Here is a 13,274-nt window from a genome sequence, read left to right as displayed (position 1 = left end):
ACCTCTGATGTTTGGAGGTCCGTGTTTGCTCTGCTCCTATTTTGTATTGTTTAATGGACTTTAGAGCTTGAATACTGTTCGTTATTTCCATATATTTCAACTGAACACTTTTTGTCATCTACTAGGCAGATGTATTGTTTTATTTCAGTTCGTCAATGAATTTCTTATGACATCTGTTTGATTTTTATGTTGATCTTTCTCGCTCTCCTCTGTGAGATAATCAAGATAAAAAAGTCAAGATTAAAGCGAAATATTTTGCTTCTTTTTCATACTGTAATAAAATCAAGCTTTAAGTAGGTGAACCTTTTCAGGGAAACTATATGTTTAGTAACATTTATTTTTACTATATACAAATTTCCTGGGAATGTTGTGGTCAATGCAGTGTTTGCAACGCTTAATGATATTTCTATCATTGAACGGCATTTTATCATTTGCGGTTGCTACAATGCAGTGTTTGGGAAAAAAAATCATGTTTTAAGTGTGATGTGCTCAAATATTTTTAACTCTGAAAGGCTTTATAACCTATAAATCTTGTGCATATTTCTGTAGGTTATGATACCACGACCATCACTACAACAAGTAGTACACCTTTTGCAAGAGAAAGCACTGCCACTACGACGACTGAACCAAAGCATTGTAGGAAACCAAGTCAAATTAATTCAGAAATTCTACCATGTCTTGGACCATTGTTTCCATCTATTACTTCTGCCCAAAATCTTCAAGTATTTTGCAGGTTCGAGATACATATATAAATATTGTAAAATTTGTATTTTCTTCTTTATTACCTCTATACGCCAAGATAAGAAGAGGTTTTGTATTGGTTGATGCCCATCTGAGCATCATCTGTCTGTTTAAACGACCCCCACCCCCACCCCAACACTTCTCGTCATGCTGTTTTGTCTTAATTTGACAAACATGGAACCCAAGAAGAAGGCATTCTGTATATCGATTTTTAACCATGTGGCAGTGACTACATTTAAGAATAATTTGTTATACATATATTCATTTAAATTGCTACATTTATGGCCTGATTTCAATAAAACTTGGTGGACAAGTGGAAAAAAGGCATAATTCTATCTATTGATTTGTATTTGTCTTAACTTGCTTTACCATGGTTTCTAAAAGGGTAATCTAATAAACTGTTTTCAGAACTAATCCTTGTAAAATTTTGATTCTATTTCAATAGATACAAGATACTCAAACAGAGTGCATCAAGATAATCCAGCAATTTTTTTTCTCTTTAAAACAAACAATTATTCGTTTGTCAGATTGATTTCATAAATTTATTCATTTATCAAAATTAAACATAGTTAACTTTTGATTATGTTGCAGTGAGAGTAAAAGAATATTTTCCCCACCAACACTGAAATTTTGATTTGCATTTAACTAAACCCTAATATTTTATGGTTGTTTACTAATATGCAAAATCTCTTCTTTTTTTTTAAACTGCAGAGTCTCATTAGAGACCTAATGTATTTAGCGAAACCTTACTTCAGTTGCTATCACTACAATAAGAATTAACTTTTATGTTTTGCAGATTGATGGTGAATGTGTTCAGTTGTATTATCAATAACATAGCTCTGAACTCTAACATCTCGTGTTCAGAACATGATCGCCTCTTTGTTATTCGATCGTTTGCAGCACAGCTAGACCAGACTATCTCAAGTCCATTTAAAATTATGGAATGTAAGTGATGAATTTCCCATAAAAAGTGAAGTTTAGGTTTATGTGCTTTACCGTTAACCAACGCGAAATCTTTGTATGGGGCGTTTATTTCCATTTCACAATGATTTCAATAATTTGAACATATTTTTTTGAAAAAAAATAAAACCTTAACGAATGGTGTTTTACGTACCTATTATCTCTGTATTATCTCTAGGTACTGAGCTGATTTGGGGATCTTTTACAACATCTTCTAGTTATGAGAATGTAACGCAGACGACACCTACGTCATCTTCAGCAAGTAGTGTATTAACAAATACTACACCACAGTTATTCTCTACAAGCTCCAGTCCTACAACATCCGCCACGGGTTTAGTATAACTATTACTTGCTCTGTATTTGTTTATTTCTTACATTTATTTCATTATCAAATTTTTTTAAAAATAAGGATTATCTCCCACATGCATAACCCTGATCCTTCGACGTATTTGGCTCCGGTCTTTGGCACCTTTTTTTCATCTCTTCCAAGTCTTTTTTATTTAAATATTTTGGATTTCCAATGTTTCGGCTTGAGCATCACTGAAGAGACATAATTTGTCGAAATGCGCATCTGGTGCATCAAAATTGGTACCGTATATGATTTACATTATGACATCTGGGTCGAGGTCTCTGCTGTTGGACTGTATGTCTCCGAGGGTCTCTACAGCCCAGTAACGTAGTACTTCGGTACTAGCTTGAAAATACGGATATATATTTAATTGCTGTGGTAAAATTTAGAAATTTAATTCAAATTTAAGGATTATCTATCTACCTCAATCATAGCTCTTATCCTTCGACGTATTTGGCTCCAGTCTTTGGCACCTTTTTTCAGCTCTTTGAAGCCTTTTTTATTTAAATATATTTTGGATTTCCAACGTTTCGGCTTATGCATCACTGAAGAGACATAATTTGTGTCGAAATGCGCATCTAGTGCATCAAAATTGGTACCGTATATGATTTACACATGTATCTTTTATACATATGAAGTACTTTTTTTATTATTTAAAGATTTATAGCTTACAAGATTTTAGAGGGGTGTTATTTATGTTGCTACTTAATACAGCATGTTTTGAAAGATTTGCTTAATCTCTATTCCTGCTTTCATTAGGCTGTTTAACATGTTCGGAATTTTTTTACACAGACACGGACAGGTGACTAAATCCTTACCAATGTATAAGCAAATTAATGTTCTTTAACCAAAACGCTAAAAAGGAACCACTTTGAATAAGAATAATTCTAGAGCACTTTTTAGTCAACTCGAATGAAACAGAAGGGGGAAGGAGCATCAATCCAGCTCCAGACCATAAAGTTCTATTTTTTATTCCACATGTAGGATTACAGTGCAGAGGAAAGTCTGAAATTTTTGCACAAGGAATACATTGTATTGGACCGCTGTATAGAAATTTTTCCACTGAGACAGAATTTGCAGTTTTTTGCAGGTAATGCTTACACTGGACACCGTTTTCTTTCTGTGGATACAAGGAATCTCCAGATGTTCATACATTTGAATTTTGTTAAACGTAATAAGTATGTTGAATGTTGAAAAAGCATTTTCTGGAGGGAATATTTTTTTCATGTTCCAGACTGCTGCACTCTGTTTTCCACTGCATTATGGGCCGTATTGAAATGAAGTATAATACAACTTGTTCGACATCAGATCTGTTAGCAGTAAAATTAATGTATGGAACAGAAATACACAAAAGCATCCCGTTGAATTTTGATCCAGATGAATGTATGTTTATTTTCTCAGATGAATATTTGTATTTATTATTATTTTAAGAATAAGCAAGTAATGAATTACCCAACTCCATAACTGTTTTTTTCTTTGAATGAAATTTCAATAAATTCTTTCTTTTAAATTTAAAAATTTTTTTGCAGTAAATATCATTTTTAAGCCCAATATTTTGGCTTTAGTCATTAGTCACTAATATTTCGTATTGACAGGTCGGTTTAGGATGGTTATAGATTTGAGAATATTAAAACCATTATTTATTGCCAAATTTGAACTTTATGAAACTCTGAGTAAATTTAATTTGTTTGAAAATTCAATATACATTTTTAAATATATATCAAATCTGTAAGAATTTCTTTATTTAAATTTTTATTGTAGGCCCAGAGAGTACAAACTGTTTTGAAGTAATGAAGGATGAAAGATACCCAAAATGCTTTAGAACATTTTTATTGTATGAAAAATTAAAAGCAAACATTTATAATCTTCAGCTCTCCGCTTTAGAGACATGCAGGTAGGCATTATTGGGAGAGACGTACATGTAAGCATGCATTCTTCCTTTTCAACACATTAAAAACTTAAACCTTATACTAAATTCCTTGAATAAAAATAATAATAATTGGAATATTTATTTCATGAAAGTACTAAAAGTTTTCCATATTTTAAGACATACATGCATTCTTAATACGTGTACTTCTGTGTCGATTTTTTTTTTGGAACAAAGTGTATGTTAAAATAATTATGATAACTTAGGTGGACAATGATCTATGATTTTATTACTTAAGATATTGACAACTTTTAATTCTAAATTTGTTGGATACCTGCTAACAATATTTGATTGGCTTTTAAGCTTGTACAGAGGCAGTTTGCGATGTATAGGCAGTTATTACAGCAGTTGCAGCATTAAAGACATCCACACTGTCATAAGCCATTATCTTGTCTCCTTGAATTCAACAATTAATCCATCTATTTGTTCAGGTATGTTTTAATTTTTCGTAAACGGATTTAAATTGTGTAAATAATACTAATCTGAGCTTTTAGGAGAAATGCAGCACCAAAATTTTATTTGATAAATCTTTTAATCATCCCTTTTATACTAAGGTTTCAGCATGGAAACATTGATAATAGCCCGAATTCATTTTATAAGAATTTTGTTTTTTGCAGTTTCCCAGAAATATTTATATAACTTGTTTTGTTTGCAAACAAGATGTTTTAGGTTTAAAAATTTGAAATTAATAAATGCCTATTATGAATATCTAATAAAACATGTCAAGAAAAGTCAGAAACACTTTTAATTTTTTGAATGAAAAATATTAATGGAAATAAAACACATTGTTTGTGAATATTTTTAAACCTATTTTAGTAACATCAACTTTTAAATTCTAAAGGTCGTATTTACAAATAAAACAATTTTTATATTTTCTCTGAAAAAATTGCAAAAAAAAAATCATTTAAAAAAATTCAGAAGTAATATCGATCTTTCAAAGCTGAAACCATAATTCAGAAGGAATGTCTTAAACATTCATTCCGTCCTTCCTTCTTCATGCAACTACTATTGAAACAAGTAGAGCTTTTTAGCTCACCTGAGCCAAAGGCTCAAGTGAGCTTTTCTGATCAAAATTTGTCCGTTGTCTGTCGTCGTTGTCGTTGTTGTTGTTGTAAACTTTTCACATTTTCATCTTCTTCTCAAGAACCACTGGGCCAATTTCAACCAAACTTGCCACAAAGTATCCTTGGGTAAAGGGGAGGGGATGCAAGTTTGTTCAAATGAAGGACCACGCCTTCTTCTTAGGGGAGATAATTAAGAATTTGTGAAAAATTAATGGCATCATTAAAAAATCTTCTTCTCAAGAACCACTGTGCTTGAAAATATGAAACTTATGTGGAAGCATCCTCAGGTAGTGTAGATTCAAGTTTGTTCAAATCATGACCCCTGGGGGTCGGGTGGGGCCACAATGGGCGATCAAAGTTTTACATAGGAATATATAGGAAAAATCTTTAAAAATCTTCTTCTCATGAACAGCAAAGCCATGATTGGTCATATTTACATGGAAGCATCCTCAGATAGTGTAGATTCAAGTCTGTTCAAATCATGACCCCTGGGGGTCGGGTGGGGCCACAATGGGCGATCAAAGTTTTATATACGAATATATAGGAAAAAATCTTTAAAAAACAGCAAAGCCATGATTGGTCATATTTATATGGTAGCATCCTCTTGTAGTGTAGATTCAAGTTTGTTCAAATCATGACCCCCAGGGGTAGGGTGGGGCCACAATGGGCAATCAAAGTTTTACATAGGAATATATAGGAAAAATCTTTAAAAATCTTCTTCTCAAGAACAGCAAAGCCATGATTGGTCATATTTATATGGAAGCATTCTCAGATGGTGTAGATTCAAGTTTGTTCAAATCATGACCCCCGGGGGTCGGGTGGGGCCACAATGGGCGATCAATGTTTTACATAGGAATATATAGGAAAAATCTTTAAAAATCTTTTTCTCAAGAACAGCAAAGCCATGATTGGTCATATTTACAAGGAAGCATCCTCAGATAGTGTAGATTCAAATTTGTTCAAATCATGACCCCCGGGGATAGGGTGGGGCCACAATGGGTGATCAAAGTTTTACATAGGAACACGTAGTAAAAATCTTTTTAAAAAAACTTTCTTAAGAACAGCAAAGTATGATATGCATATTCATATTCATATGGAAGCATTCTTTGATAGTGTACATTCAAGTTTGTTCAAACATGACCCCTGGGGGTCGGGTGGGGCCACAATGGGTGATCAAAGTTTTACATAGGAATACATAGGTTAAATCTTTAAAAATCTTCTACTCAAGAACAGCAAAGCCATGATTGGTCATATTTAAATGGAAGCATCCTCAGATAATGTAATGTGTGTTAACATTCGAACATTTTCAGCTTCTTCTCTGAAACCACTAAACCAATTTCAGCCAATTTCAGCGTATGGCATCTATGTGTGAAGGGGAACAAAATTTGTGAATTTCATGGTCCCTGCCCCCCCCCCCCCGAGGGGTGGGGCTAAAACCACCAAAATTAATGCAATCTTTAAAAATCTTCTTCTTTACTCCTGGACATCAAGCACTCAAACTGTTGGCATGATTGTAATAAGCATTGGGCCCTCTACCAAAATTGTGAAATTCATGGCCCCAGGGTCAGGGGCTGTGGTGCTAGGGTGGGGCTATATAGATCATATAGTGAAAGTGCAATATTTCTTTGAAAATCTTCTTCTCTACTCCTGGGTATTATTGAAATAAATTGAATACATAGTTACAATAAGCAAGGGTGACTCTACCAAAATTGTAAAATTCATGGCCCAAGGGTAAGGGGTTCTGGTGCTAGGGCGGGACTATATAGATCATATAGTGAAATTGCATTATTTCTTCTTCTCTGTCCCTGGGTATTATAAAAACAAACTAAGTACATTGTTATGATATGCAAGGATGCCTCTTCCAAAATTGTTAATTTCATGGCCCAGGGTCAAGGGTTCTGGTGAAGGGGGGGGGGGGGCTCTATTGATTATATAGTGAAAAAGCAAAATTTCTTTGAAAATATTCTTTTCTGCTTCTGGTTAAAAAGCAAAGAAGCTAAGTATATAGTTATGATGCGCAAGAGTGCTTCTTCCAGAGTAGTGAATTGCATGACCCCTGGGTCAGATGTGCCGGTGTAAGGGTGGGACTCTTGATAATAGAGTGAAAATGCATCAATTCTCTTAAATAATCCTGTCGACTCCTTAGTGTTAAGCAGATAAACAAAGTGATTACTTATGATGAGCAAACTTCTGGTCCCAGGGTAAGAGGCTCTGGTGTTTCTGGGTGGGGAGGGGGTATCTATTGATAATATAGTGAATCTGTAGTAAAAATGCATGATTTCTTTAAAAATCTTCTCTGCACCTGGGCATATCAGAGGCAAAAAGAGTAAAAGTTTTAATAAGGAAGGGTATTTTTACCAGATTTTTGAACATTTGGACCATTTGGTCAAGTGTTCTGGTTCTGGCAAGGGCTCTATTAATTTGTATTCTACTGAGAGGAGTTATTCCCCCTTTGCCATTTACTTTTGGTAATTAATCACTGTAAATAATGTACTTGAAAGGGTAATAGAATAAGAGAATTATGCAAGAATTTTATTGTATAATACAAAAAGTACTTTCATAGTTTTAATGATCAGGTAGACTTGTAAGTAATAGATAAATAAAAATGAGATAAAAATAACTTGTCTTATTAAATGTTCGTCAAAGACCAAGAGAGGCCAATGTAAGAAATTTCAACAAGGAAGTAAAATAGTACTGAAGCGCTGACAGTTTTTTAATATACTGTATGGTGATAGTGATAAATGGGGAACAGATTAGAACCTAATTTATGAACTATTAATGAATTCTAGACTAATTATTTTGTTGATCCTGATCACCCTATTTTCTTGATTTTGGGCAACAAAGCTTCACCTTTCAGTTCATTTTATACTCTATGGATCCTCTAAATTGTTGTGTTATACTCATGTGACCATTAAGGCCCTTGGGCCTCTTGTTTTCTGACGTAAACCCTACCAAGTGAAAAGTTAACAGATGCTCGGCTGTCTCCGTAAACTTCGACTCTGCTGCCCAGATCATTCGGCAAACCTCGGCTGATTCCGTCACCTTTGTGATATGTAGATGAGGTACGAATCAGCCGGGGGTGTTGCCGAGTGCTGCCGAGATTAGAAAGACAGTGCAAAACAAAGAGAAAAAGAATACATACAGTACAAGCTGTAAAGCTTGCATGCAATAAAGATCAATTCTGAATATTAAAATATAGAAATGTTTTTTTCGTAATTGCTATAAAAAAAATAGCATGTTATTTCGAATTAATTACTGCCAATTTCCACTTTCCGTTTTGTCATATTTTTTAAAGATTGAAAAGCTTGAAAAATTGTTAAGTCGTACGAAAAATAGATCATCAGAAAATTATCTCCCTTGCCTTAAACAGCATTTCAATCAATGAAATAATTGAAAATTTTCTCATCATGCAATTTCCACCAATCACGAGAGAGAGGAAGTACATAGTCGGAAGACTGTAAAATACTTCAACTCTGTATACCGTCTTCCAAGGAAGACGGTAATAACTCCCACTATTTCAACAATGCTCTCTTCTAAGGGGAAAAACTAATATAAATCTACAGAAAATGGCGAAGGAAAGTAACCTTCGTCATTGAAAACACAAAGATTATTTAAAAAAAAAAAAAACTATGAAGCAAAACAAAAATCCACAAAAGATGTTGGATGCATGAGAGAAAAAAAACCTTCAAAATCACAAAACTACATATATTCTAGTCGCGCTCGCAATAATAATACCTTAGGAGGTACACAAGAAATTGTAAAGATGTAAAATTCTCATTTGTTCTTTGCTTCTGTTAAACTCCCCTTGCAAGTATAAGTAAAAAGAATTGTGACTTTAGAGGTCTTTTGGATTGTGTAGGGTCTTGAGGTATTATCACTCAATAATTAAGCTAAATGAAATATGGAGATAACGAACGGTAATAAGGCTTAAATCATCAGGCATGCATACCATCGGTTGAAACTTACTGCAGAATTAATATATAAACATGTGACCTATTGTACTAAAACTAGGATCATATATAGTAGTTCCCCTGCAATCTTTAAAAGGGGTAACAGATTAGATCTAAATTTCTATTGTATATTGTATCTACATATAAAAATTTTTAGAAAAACATGTGGCTAAATATTATACGATTCATTTTGTCAGTCTTAAATCTTATAGTAAAATATCAGGCTTCAAAGAACTCTTGCCAAACAGCTCTCACAAAAATTGCAGATGAATGGTTAAATGAACTGGACCAAGGAAAACTTTTCTGGACCTGGTAAAGATCTTGTGAATAATGATATTCTTCAAAAACAACTACAATGTCATTTTGATTCGATAACTTTGCAATGGTTTCTATCGTACTTAAGTGACAGACATCTAAGTTTCCATCCGTCCAACAAATACTCAGCAGCAAATGTAACAGTGGGAGTCCCACAGAGGTCTATGCTGGTACACGTGCCTCTTCTGTTTGTTTTTTTTAATTTTACAATAACGATCTTCCACTTTATGTATTTAAAAAATCCAACATAGATGTGTTTGGCAATGATGCCACTCTGCATGCCTCCACTGTATCAATACATATTCTTCATCAAGAAAAGTTATGTTTAATGTTTCTTAGAATGAGCATTAATATGCAAGCATAGTTAGATAATGCATATTCATATTTCGTTAAATCATTGCTCAGGGTTTATGGTAAGACCACAGTAGAGGATAAAATTTCATATTGTAATATATATTTTTTTTTTGGGGGGGGGGGACTTTAAAAGCCTTTTCAAGAACCACAGAAGACTCAACAATTTACAAGCATTATCAAGTTGTGTGGATTCAAGTTATTTTCTTTACTCATGGACCAAGATGTTAGAGTTGGGTTTCAGTCGGGGGGAAAAGTGTATACAAAAACATATTTTATTCTCCAGAATACCAAGGCCATGTTAGTCTATTCATTTTAAAACATACCCTGATGTGTGTATTCAGATTTGGCTTGGTCATGGCCCTCTTAGAGCTAGGCTAAAGCCAAAATATAGAGTCGAAATTTTTCATCTTATATGGAAATCTTCTGATGAGGAAGAGCTTGGTCTAGATGAGTGTTAAGGTCCATAAGCCTTTTGTTTAAATATGTTATAATAATGTATCTTTATACATGTGTTTGCTTTAAGTGAATGATACTTACCCTTCTGTGTGCGAAGATGATGAATTCTCCTTACTGGCGATTCATGCAGACTGTGGATTCTATCCCATTCTTATACCGTTCGATTGCCACAGGTATGTTTGCTCTCTCTCTCTCTCTTTCTCTCTCTCATAGATATAGATAGATAAATAGATAGATAGATAGATATCCCAGTTTTAAAGATCTTTTTTTCAATTTGCAGACATGTGTTGGACTTTATCAATTGCGCAGCAAAGAGCCTTTCTTTTCTTAACTGTAACACTGATAGCTTCTGGAGAGCTTTGACCATTCTGTCTTCCTCAAACGCAAGCTTCTTTGACAGGGTTAACATGGGTAGAGGAAAGGATGTTATAGCCTGTATTGATCGTAAGTTTACAATCTAAACCGAATCTAAAGAAAAGTAAAAAAAAAAAAAACCTGCGTTAACAGGAATATGTTTCATTATTGAGAAAGAAGGCTACTGTATGTTTAGTCATACATTAATAAATGTCTAAAAAAGAAAGTTGAAATTTCAGAGATAATGGTTTCAATGACAACCCTCTCTACCCCTATGCCTACTGAGCCTCCAGGAGAAGGTAAGAACTTTCCAACAATGAACTGTATATTTTACATCTACTGTTTAATAATTATGCAGGTTGGGGGGAAACGTAAATTCCGCTATAATAGTGGTATATCACTATTATAGTGAGATTTCGCTATATTTTCAGCCCTCGTTACCCTCGATTTCATCAAATAACATACTTGCTGTTTAAAGCGCAAGTTATGATGGGTATAAGAATGGACAATAATTTGAATCCTTGCATGTTATAAATTTTATTTAATTTTAATAATACGAACACACTTTTGAAAGCGGAAGTTACATTTTTAACATAGCAACCAGTGATTGCGGTAGTATTGAACAATGATTGACTCTTCCTATCTCTCACACATGTGCACAAATTAGTGCTTGTAATAACTTTGAACCCACGTTGGAATAGGTTTGTCGAATTTACAGACGAAAAAGATGATTTTTGCCTGCATAGTTACTGGTATGGAGGCCCGTTATGACAAATGAAAAAAAAAGCTCAGCACATGTTCACTTAAATGGAACCAATTTATGTCGTCTAAATCGTAAGCAATATATAATATGTCGCTTTTACATGTAATCTTAGGTACATGTATAAGGTTTCCTTTCTTGATGATGAAACCATGAATTAAAATGATTAGTCTTAGCAAGAAAAGGGGAAAAGTTTTGATTACTTATGCATGGAATTACCTCTAGACGTGATGTCTTTTAAATTCTGCACGATTTATTATTTGTCTAAATTGCATGACAATTTATATTTAACTACGTTTTGCACTGAAAGAGACAATGAAATCCTAATTACCAGAAGTAGATTATTCTGGTATAAATAAACGAAATACAAAGAAATATGATTAAAGAAGACAACGAAAAAGGCCACTTGAACCAGAGCGAATAGGTAGGATCAGGTGCTATGGAGGAGTAGGCATCCCCTGTCGAGCATGGACTTTGCGAAATTCATTTATTAATGGTTATCATGAATAAGTGCATCGTTGTCTGCGCTACTTCTGCTAAAATATTAAGCCTGCTTTCTTAAGTACACATAAGCCATTATTTACACATTGAATTGTCTACGGATTTTTTTTCCCGATCATGACAAGGAGCAAACGGCGGGTGTGACTGGTCGGTAGGGGGTGCTCATTCCTCCAGGGCACCTGATCCCACCTCTGACGTTTTTCTAGAGGTCTATGTTTACTCTGTTTAAAATTTGTATTCTTTCAATGGGCTTTTGAGATTGATTACTGTTTGTTATCTTCATATTCCATACAGTATTTTAAGTAAATTGAAAAAAATTGAATCGATTTAATTTATTTTCTGTCTTAAAGTGTACGTATACAAAAAAATTGAATGAATTATATATTTTTTCTTAAAATCTATTTATTTATTTTCTGTCGGAAAATGTACAAAATTATATATCATTGCATTTTCACCGATTTATTTAATGTATTTTTCTGTCTTAAAGTGTATTGAATTGTAAAAAAAAAACAACAAAAAAACAAAAACAAAAAAAAAAAAACGAAAAAAAAAAAACAACAACAGATACATGTATATCTAAGTTGGGGTGTAATCAACATAATTTTTATAAACGCAAATGAACTTTCAACACATCTGTTGGTACCAAGGCCAGAGCAGGGATCGAGGAAAGATTATGTGATGTTTACGATACTCATCAAAATGAAGACGAATTTCACTTCATTCTTCAATGCCATAGATATCTAAATTTAAGGGGAAAAAACCCACATAAATGAATATTATTACAAATCGCCAAGTACTTTTGAATTACTTCAGTTATTCGGTTCATATCGCATATCTCCCCTGGTTGACTTAGGGAAATTTATCCATCATGCTCATATATTACGTAACGATGATCTGTCAGGTTGACCCAATGTCTATTTGTTCAAGGTTAATTTTCAGATGTTTATATATAATACAACAGCATTGCTACATACATGTATATTGTAAAACAATTACATTGTTTTAAAGGATTCCTTCTTCTGCTTTATATTATAGCATATATTATAATCTTCTATATAAGTGAATGGAACTGTGGGACTGAGGAACACTTGATCAGGGGTCTCAACCCCTTTTCGATTCTTTGAGAGTCTTACTTATTGTAAAATATGTATAAATTATAAGTTATTATTGTAAACTGATGGGCTCTACTGCCCAAAGTTGTATTCTGAATAATACATAATATTTCATATTTCCAAGCGGAAATAGGTGGACTTGTGATTTTTTTTTAAAAGTGGGAATAGCTAGAAGACACCCATAAAACCGAGGCCCTTTGTTGTTTGTATTGTTAATTTTGTATAACATTCCCGAAACGAATGTTATACAATGTGTTTGTAATTACCTGCAGAAATGACATCTTATATCATTGTATACGATTTATTGCAATTAAACTCACCGGAATAAAGTGAGCATTTAATGAGCTTTTTCGTTTGTCACAACGGGCCTCCATACCTGTTACCATGCAGGCAAAAATAATCTTTTCTTCTGTAAATTCGACAAACCTATT

The 13,274-nt window shown here is 33.5% G+C and overlaps 1 protein-coding gene across 1 annotated transcript in view; it reads left to right on the top strand.

The window, feature by feature from the left end:
- The window catches only part of LOC133202542 (uncharacterized), a 91,759-nt gene that overhangs the window by 33,125 nt on the left and 45,360 nt on the right, over positions 1-13,274 (top strand). Inside the window, exons 35-44 of the mRNA XM_061338378.1 lie at positions 550-733; positions 1,538-1,686; positions 1,880-2,032; positions 3,035-3,140; positions 3,285-3,433; positions 3,812-3,944; positions 4,281-4,408; positions 10,184-10,289; positions 10,397-10,560; positions 10,710-10,769. Of these exons, the coding sequence (XP_061194362.1) occupies positions 550-733; positions 1,538-1,686; positions 1,880-2,032; positions 3,035-3,140; positions 3,285-3,433; positions 3,812-3,944; positions 4,281-4,408; positions 10,184-10,289; positions 10,397-10,560; positions 10,710-10,769 (1,332 nt within the window). The remainder of the gene's footprint in view (positions 1-549; positions 734-1,537; positions 1,687-1,879; positions 2,033-3,034; positions 3,141-3,284; positions 3,434-3,811; positions 3,945-4,280; positions 4,409-10,183; positions 10,290-10,396; positions 10,561-10,709; positions 10,770-13,274) is intronic.

Source organism: Saccostrea echinata, unplaced genomic scaffold (genome assembly GCF_033153115.1).
Source record: "Saccostrea echinata isolate AGI-Se365-2 ecotype Australia unplaced genomic scaffold, CSIRO_AGI_Sech_v1 ptg000047l, whole genome shotgun sequence".
NCBI lineage: Eukaryota > Metazoa > Mollusca > Bivalvia > Ostreida > Ostreidae > Saccostrea > Saccostrea echinata.
Note: the sequence above shows the minus strand (reverse complement) of the source record. Positions and strands in the feature narration are given on the sequence as shown.